The sequence below is a fragment of the Gossypium hirsutum genome, chromosome D01 (genome assembly GCF_007990345.1).
Source record: "Gossypium hirsutum isolate 1008001.06 chromosome D01, Gossypium_hirsutum_v2.1, whole genome shotgun sequence".
Lineage (NCBI taxonomy): Eukaryota > Viridiplantae > Streptophyta > Magnoliopsida > Malvales > Malvaceae > Gossypium > Gossypium hirsutum.
Window position 1 is genome coordinate 7,216,302 of NC_053437.1, and position 20,327 is coordinate 7,236,628.

The following is a 20,327-nucleotide window of genomic DNA, read 5'->3' on the forward strand; positions in this document are numbered from 1 at the left end:
CTTTCTTAAGGCTTAGTTCAAAGTTTTTCTCAATTGGGCCAGATGCTCTTGGAAAGATTCAGGCTCCACAAGGCAACCATGAGCACGCCTAGGGGTTAATGTCAACGAAACAGAGGGAAGGAGAGTCTCTCCAAGATTATGTGAAGCGGTTTCATACAACGAATTTGAACACGAAGAACTTGGAGGATCAGTGGGCTATCGATGCTTTCTTGATGGAGGTACAAAATGATCATGTACAATACTCTTTTACCGATAACAGGCTACGAAGTTTGGCAAATCTGTACCAGCGAGCTTACAAGTTCGTAAAGCCAAAGGAGATTAAAAAGGTATCACATAGTATTGTTCAGAAGGAAGACAAGCGGTTTAGAAACTGAGAGGCCACTCGTAGCAAACAAGGCCCTCCTAACCAGTCATTGCGAGCAAGAGGTGATAGCTAGTAGAGAAATCAGATGCAATGTGATTCTCCCAAGGCTCCCTAGAGGTCTCAACTAGAGCATACTAGGAAGTACATTCCCTAAGGTGTGTTTAAAGTTTACACTTATTTTAATGCTACCCATTCTTACATTCTGAACCAAGAAAAAAGTCTTGGTATCCTGCCCAAGCCATCTCCAATGAGGCATAGTACAAGGAGGTCCAACTCGAGAGACAGATGTGCCTTCCACAATGATGTTGGACACAAAACTAAGGATTGTTTCACTCTAAAGGATGTAATTGAAGAAGCTGTGAGAAACAACGAGCTTGCCTAGTTTGTTGATCAAGGTGTTTCCCAAAAAGGTCAGACTTTAGATGGTGATCCCAAGGGTAAATAGAAGGTTAAAGGTACCATCCATGTAATTGTAGGAATAGATGAAAAGTGGGTAAGTTCTAGTGCAAAAAAGAATGCGTAGATAAGAAGTGTGATGTCTATTAACACCTCTAAAAGGTCATGTCAGCAGGGAAGATAGAGCGTTAAATTTGATAATGATGATGAAGAGTTGATATGTGACGAAGAGGGCAATGATCTGATGGTTGTGTCTACAACAATAGTAGGTTTTAAGTTTAAAAGGATACTTGTAGACAGTGGTAGTGTAGTAGAAGTGTTATCTTGGGAAGCGTATCAGAAGACAAGGTTAAAGGAGCAAGCATTGTCCAAAGCTAGCCCACTGTATGGTTTTGCAAACTATCTTGTTAAGGTGAAAGGCTCGACCACTTTACCTGTCACCTTGGGGGATAACGAGCATACAACTACGGAGTATGCCTAGTTCTTTGTTGTAGACCATCCCATGAAGGACAATGCTATCTTTGGGCTACCAATAATAAGGATGAAAAAATCGGTTACTACAACATTCTACATGAATATTAACTTTCCAACAAGGATGGTGGTTGGATTTTTGCGATTGGATCAGTGAATTACGAGGTAATAACATTTGTTATTGGTTAAGCAATTCCAAGAGCCAGTAGTTAGAGGATAGAGTTCGCGGGGGACAGAGTTACCAAGTCAAGTCTTGGACTTGAATAACGTGGATGTGAGGGATGAAGAAAGAAGTAAGAAGCAGCAGAGCATACTGAGACATTACAACTATTCTGTGACAATGAGGAATGAATTGTAAAGATTTCATCAGTGTTGGTAACAGAAGACAACAGCATATTGATTCGGTGTTTGAAGGAAAACTCAGACGTTTTTGCTTGGTTAGCGGCAGACATGCCAGGGGTAGACCCTCAAGTGGTCGTCCACAAGCTAAATGTGCTCCCAGGGTCAAAATCGGTTAAGCAGAAAAAAGAAATTTCATTCTGCAAGTGGTAAAGATAATAAAACAAGAGGTAGCTAAACTATTATCAGTAAGTTTTATCAGGGAGGTTAAGTATACAGACTCAGTTTCAAATGTAGTTATGGTGAAAAAAGCAAATGACAAATGGAGAATGTGTATTAATTTCACTAACCTTAATAAGGCATGCCCTAAGGACAGTTTCCCTCTACCTTCAATTGACCGTTTGGTTGATGTCTCTATAGGTCACAGATTTATGAGCTTTATGGATGCCTTCTCGGGCTATAACCACATATTGTTGGATCAGGATGACCAGGAAAAGATATCATTTATCACTGAAGAATGACTTTTCTTAAAACACCCTATACTCGACCTGGTCGCCAAGCCTAGATACGGGATGCCAAACCACTGTCCCATCTTATGGCCATTGAATAGGAAGCTAGATTCAAGCAAACTGGTCATCTTTTGTTAACTCGTATAAGTTTTAAGACGTCTCAACAGTTATTTAACATTGTTACTTGCAAATCATCCGTTAATCAATCATAAACTCTACCAAAGTTATGTATAAGAGCTAATTAGCAAAATTTCATAGAAATGTCCATAGGTATCTATACTGATATTCAAGTATCGATATTTCCCTTTATTGGTATTGATACCACTTGTAAAAATGATACCAAATGAGCTTATTGTTTCTCGATTAAAAAACCCAACTATCGAAAACTATCGGTACCACTGAACCAAGTATCGATAGTTATTCCCTGAGTATTGATACTCAAGCAAAAGTATCCATACCTGTAATACCCAAAAATTTTGACAATAAAATATTATCTTTGATAAAATAAAATAAGGAAATAAAGCGACAAAAAGGGGAAATTTTGGAGTTATGTCAACATTGGGAAGTATATTATGACTTATTAGTTCAAGAAAGGATTAAATCGCAAAAGTGAGAAAAATTTTGTTATCCAAGAGTAAATACTGAAAAATTGAGGGGTTAAAGTGTAAATATGAAAAAGTTGAAGGACTAGTGGTGTAAATAGTTTAAGGGTGGGATGATCTAGAAACTAAGGAAAATGGATGGATTAGGACCAAATTGAAAAAGGTAAAGAATTTTGAGGGACTAAATTGCAATTTTACCAAATTAAGTGATGACTCAAGGATGGAATTTTAAAAGATCATAAAGGGCAAAATGGTCAATTAGAAGAGAGAGAAATCTAGAAGATAATGATGATGTTGGAGATATTTTATATTAATTAATTAATTAAATATTAGTTTATTTGTATTTTAATTTAAATTTTAAATGATATTTTATTATTTTATTATTATTTTATTTAGTATATATATTAGAAAAGGAAGATGAAGAAGCATGCAACCCACCATTTTTCCACGCACCAACGTGAGAAAAAGAGAGAAAGAAAGAAAGTTTTGCTTTCTTTACAATTTGGTCGTTCCACCAAAAATTCACCATTTTCATCTAGAAATCAAAAAGAATTTCCATAGCCACCAAGAGAGAAAATTGATAAGGAGACTATTGGGAGCTAGAATATCAAGTTAGATTCAAGAAATAAAGGCTGGAGGAGAGAGAAAATCAAGTTAGAGATTGAAATCAATAGAGCAAGGTAAGAACATTAAGATTTCAATATATTTTTGAGTTTGATATTATTGAAAAAGTAGGGAATTTATGTTAATGTAGGGATTTATTATATAAGTTTCTATATTCTTGATATGTTAGTGAAGGGAAACAAGAGGAATTGATAAAAAATATTGTAGAGAAAAGAAAGGAGGGTGTTATAAATTTGATTATTAACATCTTGCACTAAAACAGTTTTGGACAGCTGCAGTAGGTTAATTTTGAAAAATCACCATAAATTTTGGAAATTGAATTATAGAGTGAATAAGATATTAAATGAAATTTTAATGAGTCTATTTCTACATAAAATAAACAGAGCAAGTAAAAGAGTTATATATTTTGAGATATTTGACTTTTAGTGAGGCAAGGTCAGATTGATTTTGGAATCCCCTGTTCTAACTTTGATAAATCATTATAAATTGTAAAAAAATAATGTAATTTTTAATTTATATTATTAAATTCCTTAATGAGTCTAGTTTCAAGAGAAATAAACAAAACTACCATCAGAATTTTGTACTAAGGAGATATTTGATTTTTAGTGAAGAGATGTCAGAAACGGCAGGCAGTGAAACAAGGGAATATTTAAAGAATGAACTGTACAAATTGGCTAAACTAAAAATTCTAAAAATTTCATGGTAAAAATATATATGAATCTAGTTTTAGGGAAAATTAATAGTGCATAATTTTGAGTTCTGTAGCTCCAGATAAAAATAATTTAGTGATACTGACTCGGATAGATAGCTTTGAATATACTTAAGGGTGAATAATGAAACTTTAGAAAATGTTATTTCTAAGAGTGTTAAGTACATTAAGGATGTGGAATGGAGTGGAGGAGGATGAAAAATATATGTGAATATTCTGATAATATGAGTTTATTTTAAAATAGCTAATTTACATGTTTTAGGTTCAGGGACTAAATTGAATAAAAGTAAAATTATTAGGGTAATTTTGTAAAAATGGAAAAAATGACGAAATTTCAAGAATTGAATAGTTTTATTGTCTAAATTAATAAATTGAATGAAATTATTAATTTAGATCAAGATCTTCTGGAAAGTCGAGGGAAATGGAAATTTTCCAAAATGCCCCTATATCATGGTATTTCTGCAATTTAGCCTAGTAAGTTTGTATTACTGTAATTCAAATCTAATTATTATTAATTATTGTGCTTTAATTGAAATACATGGTAATTAAATAGAAATTGCTAGTGATATGATTTGAATTATGAGCAGGAGAAATTGTGAACTGAATGAAATGGAAATGAAGCATTAAATTGCATGGGTATGTATCGGGTCTCGTAGGCCCTATTTATTATGAATATAATATTTTAAGGATATATTGTGAAGAATTATAAAAGCATGTTAAAAAAATTTTGAAAGTTTTAATTTAGATGAAATTTTATAACTCGGTTAAATACGTTTACAAGTGTATGTGTTCTCGTAATGCCTCATAACCTATTCTGGCGTCAAATATGGGTAAGGGGTGTTACAATACTAAATCTCTATTTTGTTTCCTGTACGTTTTAATTCACATAGGTATCATGTAACACCTCTAACCCATATCCATCGCTGAAATAGGGTTACGAAGCATTACCGAAATATACAGATCAAGTAAATAGATATTTATTTTATATAGTATTCATGTCAAAAATCAAACATAAAGTCCCTTATATGAACCTTCGAGGTCCAAAACATGCATTAGAAATGAGTCAGGACTAAACTAGGTACTCAGAGAATTTTTCGCAAAATTTTAAAAAAAATTCTTAGGTGCAAGGGTCACACAGCCAAGAGACACACCCGTGTCTCAGGCCGTGTAACTCTCTAACTTGGGTCACACGACCAAGACACACGCCCGTGTGCTAGGCCTTGTGTAAATACCTGGGCATTCTGTTTTAAAATTTTAAAGATGTAGGGGACACACGAGCAGGTCACACGCCCATGTACTAGGCCGTGTGTCACACACGGCTGAGATACACACCCGTGTCTCTACCTGTGTGGACGAAAATAGGCTATTTTCGTAGCCATATTTATCACCCTATTTTGTCATCCTCTTACACCAACACTTTAACACATTCACAAGCTATTATATGTCATTTAACCCAACTCAAAATTAAGTCCTATACATGATATAATACCTCATATAATCAAGTATACACACTTACTTAAATTACCTAGTACACATATATGCATAACTTATCAAATATGCGAACTTAATTCAATCTTTAATATGCCAATATAATTTCTATCAATCAACCATTTCAACCACATACCAAACATATCCATCACAAGCCATTCCAATGGCTACTTACAATTAAAGCATTTATATGCCGATATTGACCAATTAACCTATACATGCCATTATAACCATAATTAATTTACCATATATATTTACCAAAATGGGCTGATAGATAGTGTGAGTGATCTCCGCCAAGCTTTCAATCCAACAAGTCTCTGAATTACTATAAAACAGGGGAAAATAAAACAGAGTAAGCATGAAATGCTTAGTAAGTTCGTATAACATGGTAATTAACTTACCATTTATTTAAATTCAATGTAAACATAAAAGGCACAGTCAATCAACTTGATCACAAGCCCTAACACATATCTTCATTACCCTTGTTAGTCATATAATTCATATAAATATCAAGAAACATGTATGGGCTCAACAATAATTAGATTTCCATGTACATATACTTTCCACATCATGTATTTATATAACATATAAAAATCATATCCTTGGATTTCAAGTACATTTTCATAATAATTCGTCTTAAGTTCAGATTATTTCATATCGAAACTTTGCCCATTAAATCATTTGAAATGTCAGTGTCACACGGGTAATACACTCAAGGTGTACAAATCTATAATTATGGATGAACATATTCATCAAACAAATTCCATGTTCATATATTATCATCTCGTATTTCCATATATATCTTGTATCATCATTTTCATGTATTTCAGGTAGACACGTGTATTAATTCATTTCATATTCATATTTTCTCATGTCAGGATTTTGACTTTTGAATCATTAAAAACATCTATGGATACATAGGTAGTACACTCGAAGTGTACAAATTAGAAATCTGTCAATTCATATTTAGAAGTGCTCTTTAAAGCACATAATCGGGAAATCCTCTCTTAAGCCATATAACAGGAAGGTCACAAAGAGCCATTAATTGGGAAGCTCATAAAAAGCCTATCAGGAAGCTTATCCGAGCTATATAATAGGAAGCTCATAAGAGCCATAATTAGGAAGTTTACAAAGAACTTTTAATCAGAAAGCTCACAAAGAGTCTTTAATTAGGAGCTCTAAATAGCCATATATCAGGAAGTTTAAGTGAGTCATATCAGGACGCTCACAAAGAGCTGCGTTTGTGTCTGCAATATATATAGGATCACAACCGATCATATAACAGGACGTTCACAAAAAGCTGCAGTAGTCCGCAACACATGTAAGATCACTACAAATCAAGATGCTTGCAAGAACCATATAATGAGAAGCTCGAGAGAGCTTATAACAGGATGCTCATAGGAGCTGTGGTGTGTCCGCAACACATGCAGTACCATAACCAATCAGGAAATCCTGTATCCATCGATTTCCATTATTCAAACGGGATTTAATATTTATCGGGCTTTGTCGGATATGTAACCAATTTCATATATTTGGCATTTATACAATTCACATACACAACATTTAATTCAAGCATATAAATATAAACAATTTAGTTACGCGAACTTACCTTGACAAATGTTCGTGTATGTAAAATCTACTAACCCGACATTTTCTCTTTTCCTCGTTCTAACTCCGAATTTGGTCTATCCGAATCTATATGAATGAATTTAACATTAATTCATGTTCATTTCAATTCAATTCACATCTTAGGAAAAAATACCATTTTGCCCCTAAACTTTTAATTAATGATAATTTCGTCTCTAAGCTCGAAAAATGAAATTTATGTAATTTAATCTTTATTCCAAGTCTAGCCAATTTTTACATGTAAAATTTACAGCCCATGTATTTCATAAAATCCAAAATTTTTCCATGAATTTTACATATTTTCAATTTAGCCCCTAAATCATAATTTCATCAAAATCCCCTTTGCAAAAGTTGTTTATCTACTAATAACCTTTCATTTTCTACCATAAAACTTCATAATTCATCTATGTTCATCCATGGAAAAACCCTAGTACCTTGATAACTTTGCAAATTAAGCTATTACGATCTCGAAAATATAAAAATCATTAAAAACGGGAAAGAATACTTACCTAATCAAGCAAAATAAATTGGCTTGAGCTTAGGTTTCCATGGCTAGGGTTTCCATGCTTTTAATTTGGGAAAGATGATATAAATGATGATATTTTAATTTTTTTATCATTTATCATCTTTTATTATTTCATTTTTCAATTTCATCCTTTTCTTTATTTTATTTTCCATGGATGAATCATCATCCTTAACCACTAAGCATTTTTAATGGTCTATTTTCCATATAAGGACCTCAAATTTTGAATTCCATAGCTATTTAATCCTTTTAGTTATTAGAACTCAACTTTTGCACTTTGTGCAATTGGTCCTTTATCAAATTAAACATGTAATCGGTAAAATTTCTTTACAAATTTTTTATACGACATTACTATCATACTATAGACCATAAAATAATATAAAAATAATTTTTCTTCCAAAATCGAATTTGTGGTCCTGAAACCACTTTTCAATTTTACCGAAAACTGGCTGTTACATATCATATTTCAGAGTTATTTCCACTTATCCTACTTTGGTGAAGTAGTACCTTATGAAACATATTTCACAAAACATCTCTCATAATGCAATTTATTCTTAACAAAAAATTCTTTTTGGACGAGAGTTATTCCCGAATAAGGGTTATTTTGATTTGTTCCAAACGTGAGTTGTTCTCAACATGAAAATTACTTTGGATAAGAGTTGTTCCATAGTGATACTTTTCTTTGAAGAACTTGTTCTAATAATGGTCCTGGTTCTAAATAGAAATTGTTTCAAATAACTATTGTTTTGAGCATAATGATTCTTGAAATGCAATTATATAAATGATACTTATTCTGTAACACCCTTAACCCAAATTCGTCATTGGAATAAGGTTACAGAGCATTACCGAAGTTTACAAATTAATTATCAAACATTTCATTTCATCTAGCATTCATATTAGAAACCAATCAAAATCATACATATTGTACCTTAAACGAGCCCTCGAGGCCCAAATTACATATTAGAAACAAATAGGGACTAAATCAAAGACACAGAAAATTTTTTAAAAATATTTAAAATTTTCAACACTGCAAGGGTCACACAGCCGTGTCTTAGCCCGTGTTCGAGCCCATGTGAGTATACTGACTTGGGTCACACGGCCAAGTCACACGCCCGTGAACTAGGCCGTGTGAGCATTCTGTTTTGTGCAAATTTAAGATACAGGGGACACACAGCTGTGTCACCTGGCTGTATGTCACGCACGGTTGAGACACACACTCGTGTCTCTGCCCGTGTGGACGAAAATTGATCATTTTACAAGCCATATTTCTCACCCAATTCTATGTTAATCTATACATGCCATTATAACCAAAATCAAAACATTTGAAAGTACCGATAGAACCAATGGACAGTGTGATACAACTCCGACAAGCTTCTAACCCAATTGAGCTTCCGATAATCTGAAAAGTAAAGGAAAACACATATATAAGCAATGAATGATTAGTAAGCTCATATAACTTTAATCATAATACTTCTTTTCAAATATGAAATTTAAACATATCAAGAATAATCCAATATTGATACCACAATACTTATGACGTTATATTTAATAGCTCACTAAGTGAATAAATCTACAATATCACTATATATATATTATTCCTAACATAGTAGGAATTTTAAACAACTTTAACTCTTCCAAAATTTCTTTATTTTCATTTGCATTTCTTTACCTTCCACACTTATTCCATATGTATAACACACCAGTTATAAGCATATCATTCAACCATAGCCACAAGCTAGTGCATTTAAACATAGACCTTTTTTGAATTGATTACATGATAACTCATTTAATAAGAAATTGCATAACCTAAACCTTACCACTCTTTCATGAGCACAAGCATATTTCCATTTAAGCACTTACCATTTCAATTCACCTTATAATTAAACATATTACCCTTATTTTTAAAAATTTTCTTCTTCTTTTTTTGAATAATAACAAATGTAATATTTAAAACGATATGTATTTATCTTATTTGGGGTATAATATAAAGACCACCAATTATATTTAAGCATAATGTATGATGTAGTGATGATGACTATATGGATAGAATATTGGAATGATAAAATATAAATAAATAAAGGTATACTTTAATAATAATAAAATAATCATTAAACAAATAGATAAAGTAACTTAAAATCAAATAAACGAAAAATAAATGATTGAAAAGACACGACTTAAAAATGCCAAAAATAATAAAAGGAATAATAAAATAACACAAAAAAATAAAATAAAATAAAAATGAGATAATAATGACAATATAACAATATGTACAAATATGAACAATATAAATTTTAAAATAAAAAGCAAGGAAATAATAATAAATAGATAAATAATAAAAATAAAAATAAAAAAATCCATTGAAAAGGCTGAAATTAAATAAATAAAGGATTTAATTGAAATTTAAATGAAACTAGGGGTATAAATTGCAAATAATAAAAATAGGCGAATAAGGATTAAAATGTAACGCGCTAAAAAGGATAGGGACTAAAAAGGAAAATATCATTTGTCCTTATGCGCATCATTTCTTAGGTGGACCAAAATAAAAAAGAAATGAAATTTTATGGTAAAATTTGTAAATATATAAAAATAGATAGGACGAGATTGAAAAATAAATAAAAGGCGAAAGGGCCAGGACTGCAAATAACCCATTGGTCGCGAAAACACGCAGATCTTAGCTACTTTCGGGTCGGGTCTCAGGTTTGAGTCAAAACGACGTCATTTTGACGTCTGCAAATCGGCCCAAAACGGTGTCATTTTATACCATATATTTAAGCCAACAATCTTCCAAAAAAAATTCATTTTTGTGTTTAAAATTAAAGGGCTTATTTTGGCCGTTTCATTTCCCTCGGACTCGATCTAAGGCTAAAAATACCCAAACAACCCACCAAAATTCGGAAAAAGAAAGAAAAAACAAAGGGACCTTTCGGTTCCTAGTCACTCCTGACGAGGTTTTCAGCCACCTTCTAGACCAGAGAAATCTCCGGCGACGGCAGTTAAGGTAAAACCTTTCGCATTTTTTAAATATATATATCTATATATACGATATTTTTAAAAGAAAATAAATATGCAAAGGAGAAACAAATACCTTTCTTAAAAACTATTATGAGTTTTTTATATTTCTTTTGATTGACTTTTTTTTTACGTATATTTCTCTGTAAAAATTACAAACTGGGGTATTGGCCTTTATAGCCATGAGTTACATCAGATTGCTATTTTGTACTATTCATTTCCACTGTTTTTGTTACTATTTTTGTTGTTTCTTTTGTTGTTTCTGTCTTCTCTGTTTGTCCTTTTTTGCAGGCATCAGCGTAGTCAACGGAGGGCAATGGGACGCGCTCCTTCGCCATTTTGGTGCAACGGTGGCAGCAAGGGTGCGTCATGGCCTCAAGACGAGGCACCTCGGCGGCGTGCGAGTGAAAGGGAGGAGCGGTAAAGAGGGACTTAGGGTTTTTTGGTTTACCAGAAACGTTTAAGTCTTTCGGGCCATTGGGCCTCTTTTTCATTTGGGCCTGTAAATTTGGACTGTTATTATTTTTCTTTTTGGTTTGGTTTATTTTTATTCGGGCCAGATAAAATTGGTCTGTTACAATTACATTTATTTTCTTTAAATTAAGAGTTATTTTTTAATTCAATTTAATGTATTATTTATTTTATTATTTTCGACATGTAATTATCTTATTGTATTATCTAAGTAATAAATTACATCTCATCAAAAATATTTTACATATAAAATTCCACATCATCTCCATTAACTTTTTTAATGGTACTTTCATTAAATCTATTAAAAAATACAGATTAAAAAAAAAAGAACAAAGGTTGATGGTTAAAAAAGACTCAAAAATGCAATTAGAGTCATTTTGACAAAACATGCAAACGTTAGTAGCTAAATTTGTCATTAAGCCTAACAAAATTAATAAACGTTCTTTATAGGATATTTGAAAAGAAAATTAGATAAAAAGGCACATAAATATTTAGTCTTATTTATAGGATTTTTTTTTAAAAAAAATTACTAAAAATGCATAGGAAAATAACTCCTATTTTTATTGTATCAGAATAATTTTTTCTTATTTACACTAAAGTAATTAAGTATAAAATTAAAAATTAATTATTGTTCTAAGAGATTACAAGTACAATTACAATTATAAACTTAAAAAATAGGTTTGTTTCAATCGAATTCGGATTTAAATATTTGAATTCAAATCCTACCCATATTTTAAATAGATTTAATTTTTCTAGGAGTTTTTAAATTTTGATGGACAACTTAATCCTTCAATCGATCTAAAATAAAATGATAAAGCTTAAAAGGATTTGCTTTTTGGAATATATTTTTTAAAAATTTAAGAATAAATTTACATTGAAAAAGAAGGGTTGATGTGTAATGAAAAAAAAAACATCACATAATATTATTGGAAGGACTATATCGTATACTATAAGAAGAGTTTACCGAATAATTTCTTTAATTGGAAGAGATTACATTACATTATCAAAGTTTGAGCATCAATTTTTTAGTTCTAATTGCTAAAAAAAACATTATCTGTACTTATTATAAAAATTTTAATAAACCTTATGTTACGGGTTAATCAGATACTAACTCGGTTGAAAAAAAATTAATACATTTTTTTTAAATGACTATTATGATGATTCTTCTGTCCTTTTAAAATTAAGGGACCGCAAAGGGTTCGGATTTTTTTTCTGGTTGGGCCTTCAAACAGAGATTGCTTACTCAAATAGAGCGACTAAGGCGTGGTGTGGGAAGTGAAGCAAGGTGTCTAATCTATGGCCATGAAACAGAGGATGTTCTTCATGCTATAAGGGATTGTGATGCAGTGAAACAGGTATGGTTCTGCATCGTCCCTCCCCATAACCTAACCTTTTTCTTTTCAAGTAATTTATCGGAGTCGCTTCAATGCAATTTGGATAATCGACTCAATTTAACCTGGAGGAATGTCAATTGGCCGTGCTTCTTTGGCATTGTTGCTTAGCGGATATGGGAGAACAAGAATATATACACCTTTAACGGGGTCCAGTGCACATAGTTGGGCCAACCAATACATTTCATCTTGCAAGGAAGGAACCCCAGTGAGATTGAGCTCGAGAGAATAGACAGTAAAAACAAGAAGATTGAGTCGATTAATATCTGATGGAGCCATTAAATTTAACACAGGTTATGCTGCAACAGGTGGTGTATTGAGAGTCACAGTGGCAAATGCTTACTCGGGTTAATTGCATATTAGATAAATGTTCTATTTTTGAAGCTGAATTGTAGGGCATCCTCAATGGTGTGACGTTGACACAAGGTAGACTACATGATAGAATTGTGATACAATCAGGCAATATGGAAGTTACCGGAGCTATCAATGAGTCCTTGAGGGGATCAAATTCTGCATTAATCAGGCATAACTTACCGTTTTTGCAAAATGAGGAAAATTTGTTGATTGAATATGTTCCTAGAGACGAAAACAGAGAAACTGATAGTATTACCAAGCTGGCCTTTAGCAGGGAGGAGGGTCTACAGTTATATGAAACTTCTCCTCTTGAAATTTTAGTATTTCATAATAGTTTCCATTTTTTCACCAAAAAAAAAAGAAATAAAAACCATATATCAAAAAATCGAACTTATGTTTGATAAAATTTATATACAATTTTTTTTTCAGAAATGTTTTTTCTTATAACATAACCTATTAATTATTTTAATAACACCAAACATTATTGCTAACATAACATTACAACATTATAGCATTCGCCAAAAACTTAAATGAGAAATTAGGAAGAGTAATTGAGCTCGAGTTCTTTGTTGCTCAGACTCGATAAAATGAGAGCTATATTTGTGTCGACAGGGAATATGTGTTGGATTTGTCGGATTCTTATAATTGAGTAAGAAAAGAAAAAAGAAAAAAGAAAAAGAAGATGGAAAAGAAAGAAACAGCCAAACAAAATCAAATGAAAATCGATAAAATAAAGTTGAATGTGTCCAAAACAAGTAGAATGCTTTTTCTTTTCAACGTCAATTTCATGTGAATTACTATTCCTTCAATTTGGTTTGTCTTTTGCAATCATTACAATATTGATAATCAAGTTTATTGTAGATTAATCATTAATCTCTAGTATAAGAGCCTAGTTACTACTACTCACTCTCCATCAACTTTCCTCCAAATATAACACTTCTTAATGTTTGTTTTGAAAAACTACCTCTCTTCTTTTGTTCTCAGTTTGTTTAGAGGTGTGTTAATTGGCCAGCCTTTCTGCGACAAAAATGAATCTTGAAAATCTCCGAAGTACCAAGTAAATGCCATCGATTTCTTCAACTTAGCTCCTAAGTTCCAATGGTTAGATTCGATAATGAGACATCCTCCTCTTCCTCCTTGTTGGATCTAAGTGCAACAGCAGCAAGCTTCAACAGAATGCTTGTTGAGCAAGTCTCGTGACTTGCAGCAGAAACAATGCAGAAAACTCAAATAGATTTTGAAGCAAAACTAAAAACGGAGAGCATATAGATGAAAACTTGTTGAATTCATTCCTTAAACTGAATATAGCACAAAGCCAATACATAAAACAAGTTTACAATCTTGACAAAACAGTAGGTTGACCTAAACTTCACCTACTACCACTAATACACATAGTAACTTGTGCTAATTAGCTTGAACAAATAAACAAAGCTGATTTATCAGCTCAATCAACATCAAAATTACATCAAACATAAACCTAACATAGTTATAAAGCAACTAAGTTACATTACTCTAACTTAAAATTACAAAATGAAACATAAACAGCTTGCTGACTAGAAGAACCAGCAGCTTCTGCATGTAGTGCCTTCGATAGTCTTGGTTGCTGCATGCTGACCATTACTTCAACACTCCTCCTTGGTTAGCATGTTTCAAACTCCCATATTAGCTCTCAGGTATTGAAACTTGGAAACACTTAGTGCTTTTGTTAAAATATCAGCAATTTGCTCTTCAGAACTGCAATGTATCAGCTTAACAACATGAGCTTGCTCCATTTCTCGAACTGCATGAAGTTTGATGTTGAAGTGATTGGTCCTTCCATGAAAAACAGGATTCTTTGCAATAGCAACTGCTGATTGGTTGTCACACATTATCTCAGTTGCTTCCTTTTGCTTATGATTGATATCTTTCAAAATTTTTCTAAGCCATATGGCTTGATTGACTGCTGCAGCAGCAGCCACATATTCTGCTTCTGCAGTCGACTGAGCCACTACTCCCTACTTCTTTGAGCTCCAGCAAATCATAGCAGAGCCTATGTTGAATGCATAACCTGTAGTGCTCTTCATGTCATCCAAGGAACCAGCCCAATCACTGTCACAATATCCAACTAGCTTCAAGTTCTCAGCCTTGGTAAACTGCATTCCATAGGACAAAGTTCCTTTGATGTATCTTAGAACCCTTTTTGCAACTCTAAAATGACTTTCAATTGAACAATGCATAAACCTCGAGAGTAGACTCACAGCATACATTATGTCAGGTCTAGTAGCAGTCAAATACAACAAACATCCAACTAGACTTCGATAGGTTGTTTCACAAACCTTTTCATGCTTGTCTTGGCTCGAGAGTTTTTCTCCAACAGCAACTGGTGTGCTGGTTGCTTTGCAATTCTCCATTGAGAATTTGTTGAGAACCTTCATAGCAAAGGTCTTTTGACTTAGCCAAATCTCATTCTTAGCTTGAGTTACTTCCATGCCTAAGAAGTAAGACATCAATCCCAAGTCTGACATTTCAAAGTGCTGTTGCATTTTGGCTTTAAAGCTGCTTAGCATCTCATGATCTCCTCCTGTCACCAGTAGGTCATCGACATATATTGAGACAATGAGCTGAGTTTTAGCACTAGTTGATTTAACATACAGAGTTGGCTCGCTAAGACTTCTTTCAAATCCTTGACTGGTCAGATAGCCATCTATTCTGCTATACCAGGCCCTTGGAGCCTGTTTCAAGCCATACAAGGCTTTGTTGAGCTTGTACACCATTTTTTCCTTGACAGACACCTTGAAACCTTAAGGTTGCTCCACATAAATCTCCTCTTCAAGGAATCCATTCAGAAATGCTGATTTTACATCAAGTTGGTGTATCAGCCACTGTTTTTGTGCTGCTAAGGCAACTAGCAGTCTAATAGTGTCTAGCCTGGCCACTGGTGCAAAGGTTTCTAGGTAGTCTGATCCATACCTTTGACTGAAGCCTTTCACAACCAATCTAGCCTTTAACTTGTTTAGGCTACCATCAGCATTGTTCTTTACTCGATAAACTCATTTGACACCAATAATCTTCCTGTTTGTTGGTCTATCAACCAGACTCCAGGTCTGATTCTTTTCAATCATCCTGATTTCTTCAATCATAGCTTGCTTCCAGTCCTCCTGGCTTTCTGCTTCTTCAAAGCAACTTGGTTCAACAGTAGCCACTTGTGCTCTTTCATAAACATCAGCCATTGATCGAGTGCCTCTGATTGGAACATCATTTACATCCATTTCAGGTGTGTTTTCATCATTTTCAACTTGGTCTAATGCCAGATCTTCAGCCACTCCCTCTGGTTCAGCCTTCTCCCAATTCCAGTGTCCTTTTTCATTGAAAACAACATCCCTGCTAACCAATATCTTGTTTGTAGCAGGTTCTAAGATTCTGTAGCCCTTTTTAACCAAGCTATAGCCGATCAGGATCCCTGCTTGAGCTCTTTTATCTAGCTTGCTTCTCTTCTCAGCTGGAACTTGAGTGTAGCACAGACAACCAAAGGTTCTGAGATGAGCCAGTGATGGCTTAAACCCAAACCAGGCTTCAAATGGAGTCTTCTCAGCCAGAGCCTTGGTTGGAAGCCTGTTTTGGAGATAAACTGTTGTGTTAACAGCTTCAGCCCACAGAGTTTTGGGCAAATTCTTCTCAAACAGAAGACATCTTGCCATGTTCATCAAGCTTCTGTTTTTCCTTTCACTGACCCCATTCTGTTGGGGTGTATACACATTAGTCAACTGGTGTTTGATACCTGCTTCTTCACAGTAGACTTGGAACTGAGCTGAGGTGTACTCAGTTCCATTATCTGACCTCATTGCTCTAAGTTTGCAACCAGACTCAGTTTCAACAGCAGCTTTATACTTCAGGAACACAGATGGAACTTCTGATTTCTGTTTTAGAAAATAAATCCAGCAGTATCTTGTAAAGTCATCAATAAATAGAATAAAGTACCTGCTTCCTTTGAGAGACTCAGTCTTCATTGGTCCACACACATCTGTATGCACAAGCTGGAGCTTCTCTGATGCTCTCCATGTTGTGCTTGTTGGAAATGGCAATCTTGCCAATTTTCCTTGCTGACATATCTCACAAAGCTCATCATTCTTCACTGAATCGATGAAATTTTCTGCCAGACCTTCATTGACCATGCGGGCTATGGATTTGTAGTTTGTATGTCCAAGCCTCTGATGCCAGAGTCTTGAGTCATCAGTGGAGGCTATGCAGGCTGAATGTAAGTCATTTGGCCAGTCTACTTCAAAACATTTATCAGTCATGGTGATTGTTATAAGGTTTGATCCACTTGGATCAAAAATTTGACATTCTTTCTCCTTGAAAACAACTGAGTAACCTTTCTCAAGTAGTTGAGTTATACTGAGAAGGTTCCTATCGATTTCAGGTACCAAAAGTACATTTGAAATGATTTTGCCACCTGTAGAGGTATAAATCAGCACATCTCCTCTTCCTTCAGCATTAATCAACTGACCATTTCCAATTTTTACTTTGGTTTTACAGGTTCTGTCCAGGGTTTTGAAGAAAGTTGCATCTGGTGACATGTGGTTTGTGCACCCACTGTCTAGAAACCAGCCCTTTGAACCCTTATTCTGATTTGCTGCACATGACACAGCAAAAACATGTTCTTCTTGATCACTGCTTTCTTCAGCTACTCGAGCTTCTACCTTTTGTTGCTGAAATTGATTCTGTCTTGGTTTGCTTCTATTCTTGCAAACTTTTTCAACATGGCCTTTCTTCTTGCAGTGTTGGCATACTGCATCTGGTCTAAACCAGCATCTATCTTCTGGATGACCAGCTCCTTTACAATGTCTGCAGAGTTGGTCACTGCTCCTAGCAGCATCAGGCTTAGACCTGTTTTTCCAGAACTTTTTGCCTTTTTGAGTTTTGATGCTCGAGGCTTCTTTGGCTTGAAAAGCCCCTTCCTGGTGCTCCTCTTGTCTGCTGGCTCTTCTTTGCTCTTGTGCATACAAGGCATTGATTAGCTCAGTTAAGGAGATAGTTGTCAAGTCCCTTGAGTCTTCGAGGGATGAAATTTTAGCTTCATACCTCTCTGGTAGAGTGGACATGACTTTCTCAACCATTCTAGCTTCACTGAATTGCTCTCCTAGGAGCCTTATGCTGTTTACAACAGCTATAATCCGATCTGAGTACTGCTTAACTGTTTCTTCCTCTTTCATTTTGAGATTTTTGAAATCTCTTCTCAAGTTGAGCAGCTGTTGTTGCCTTGTTTTCTCAGTCCCCTGAAATTCTTCTTTCAGCTTGTCCCAAGCCTCCTTTGGTGTTTCACAGGCCATGATCCTCATAAAGATCACATCTGTCACACAATTCTGTATGCATGGCATGGCCTTGTGCCTTTTTGTTCTTTCATCAGTGTGTTGCCTTATTTGAGCAACTGTTGGATTAGCTCGAAGAGGTGCTGGCTCAGTATTTAAGTTAACAACTTCTCATAGGTCGAATGCCTGCAGGTAAGTCCTCATCTTAACTGCCCAAATGTTGAAGCCCTCTCCATTGAAAACAGGTGGTGAAGCTGGTGAAAAACCTGATGATGCCATCGTTTTGATACTGAACTACAACAGGTCCTCTAAGAATATGGCTCTAGATACCAATTGTTGGATCTAAGTGCAAAGCAGCAAGCTTCAACAGAATGCTTGTTGAGCAAGTCTCGTGACTTGCAGCAGAAATAATGCAGAAAACTCAAATAGATTTTGCAGCAAAACTAAAAACGGAGAGCATATAGATGAAAACTTGTTGAATTCATTCCTTAAACTGAATATAGCACAAAGCCAATACATAAAACAAGTTTACAATCTTGACAAAACAGTAGGTTGACCTAAACTTCACCTACTACCACTAATACACATAGTAACTTGTGCTAATTAGCTTGAACAAATAAACAAAGCTGATTTATCAGCTCAATCAACATCAAAATTACATCAAACATAAACCTAACATAGTTATAAAGCAACTAAGTTACATTACTCTAACTTAAAATTACAAAATGAAACATAAACAGCTTGCTGACTAGAAGAACCAGCAGCTTCTGCATGTAGTGCCTTCGATAGTCTTGGTTGCTGCATGCTGACCATTACTTCAACACTCCTCCTCCTCCTCCTCCTCATCTTCATCATCATTGGAATCATCTTCTTCAGTTTCTCGAGGGAAATATGATGTTTTCTTAAGTTTCAAAGGTGAGGATACCCGCAGGAATTTCACGGATCATCTTTATGCTGCATTCAAAAGGAGAGGAATCACCACTTTTAGGGATGACGAAAAGCTCAAGACAGGTGAACCCATAGCACCTGAGCTCTTCAAAGAAATTCATGAGTCATGGTGCTCTGTAATCGTTTTGTCGGAAGGGTATTGTTTTTCGAGTTGGTGCCTAGAAGAGCTTTCCGAGATTATTCAACAGAAAAACGACAAGGAACATAATATCTTCCCCATTTTCTATTATGTGGATCCATCTGATTTGAGAAAACAAACCGGAAAAGTTCTAGAAGCTTTTATTAAGCATGAAAATAATTTCCAGGACAACAAAGAGAAGACACAAAGGTGGCGACCTGCTTTAACTCAAGTAGCTAACATCAAAGGATGGCACTTGAGTAACAGGTAACTATCATATTCTTTCACTTCAATAATATCTTACCAGCATCAAGATTGAAATTTGAGGCATTAGCTAAGGACTGTGCCCTTAATGTTTCACTAAGCTATTTCCTTTGCTTTGTATTTGAAGGCATGAATCAGAACTTATTGGAGAAATCATTGAAAAGGTATCAACAAAATTATGTCAAACATTTGCAAGTGCTCCTAATGACATGATTGGAATTGAATCACGTTTGGAAGAGTTAAATTGCAAAATAGGAATAGGGGAGGAAGATGATAGTGTTCGGATTATAGGGATTTGTGGTATGGGCGGGTTAGGTAAAACAACTCTTGCAAGATCTGTTTATACCCAAATTTCAAGTCATTTTGAAGGCCAAAGCTTTCTGGCCGATGTTCGTGAAGTTGCAGAGAAACATGGACTTGTTTGTTTGCAGAAACAACTTCTTTCCCAAATTTTTCCAGAGGAAAGTTTCATCTTTTTTAATGTTCATGATGGGAATGACATCATACGTCATATGTTATCTCATAAAAGGATTTTTGTTGTTATTGATGATGTCGATAACATACAACACTTAAAATGTTTATTAGGCAAGCGAGCTTGGTTTGGTTTAGGAAGCAGGATCATCATAACAACAAGAGACGAGCATCTGCTGCAAATCTACGGAGTGGATGATGTGTATAATCTGACGAAATTGAATGCCAAGGAAGCACTTCGCCTTTTCAGTTTGAAAGCTTTCAAAAGTGAAACACCTGCAATAGAATTTTTTGAGCTTTCTAAACGTGTAGTGTAATATGCCAATGGCCTTCCGTTAGCTCTTGAAGTTTTTGGTTCTTTT

At 34.4% G+C, this 20,327-nt stretch overlaps 2 protein-coding genes across 2 annotated transcripts; both read left to right on the top strand.

Annotated features, from left to right (window-relative positions):
* Positions 1-98: 98 nt before the first annotated feature.
* Positions 99-11,297, top strand: LOC121213539 (uncharacterized). Its single transcript, XM_041086324.1, has 3 exons — positions 99-326; positions 10,471-10,649; positions 10,952-11,297. The coding sequence occupies exons 1-3, from the start codon at positions 99-101 to the stop codon at positions 11,082-11,084; spliced, it is 540 nt and encodes a 179-aa protein (XP_040942258.1). The 3' UTR covers positions 11,085-11,297.
* Positions 11,298-18,346: 7,049 nt separating this feature from the next.
* LOC107917181 (disease resistance protein RPV1-like) lies at positions 18,347-20,282 on the top strand. Its single transcript, XM_016846556.2, has 4 exons — positions 18,347-18,356; positions 18,410-18,499; positions 19,041-19,497; positions 19,622-20,282. The coding sequence occupies exons 1-4, from the start codon at positions 18,347-18,349 to the stop codon at positions 20,280-20,282; spliced, it is 1,218 nt and encodes a 405-aa protein (XP_016702045.2).
* The last annotated feature ends 45 nt before the right edge of the window (positions 20,283-20,327 follow it).

Coding starts and splice junctions, on each gene's coding strand:
- LOC121213539 (XM_041086324.1), top strand. CDS start 99: ATGTCAACGAAACAGAGGGAAGGAGAGTCTCTCCAAGATTATGTGAAG. Junction 327..10,470: donor AGCCAAAGGAGATTAAAAAG/GTATCACATAGT, acceptor TTAAAATTAAAG/GGCTTATTTTGGCCGTTTCA. Junction 10,650..10,951: donor CTCCGGCGACGGCAGTTAAG/GTAAAACCTTTC, acceptor CCTTTTTTGCAG/GCATCAGCGTAGTCAACGGA.
- LOC107917181 (XM_016846556.2), top strand. Junction 18,500..19,040: donor TATGGCTCTAGATACCAATT/GTTGGATCTAAG, acceptor CATCTTCTTCAG/TTTCTCGAGGGAAATATGAT. Junction 19,498..19,621: donor GGATGGCACTTGAGTAACAG/GTAACTATCATA, acceptor TTGTATTTGAAG/GCATGAATCAGAACTTATTG.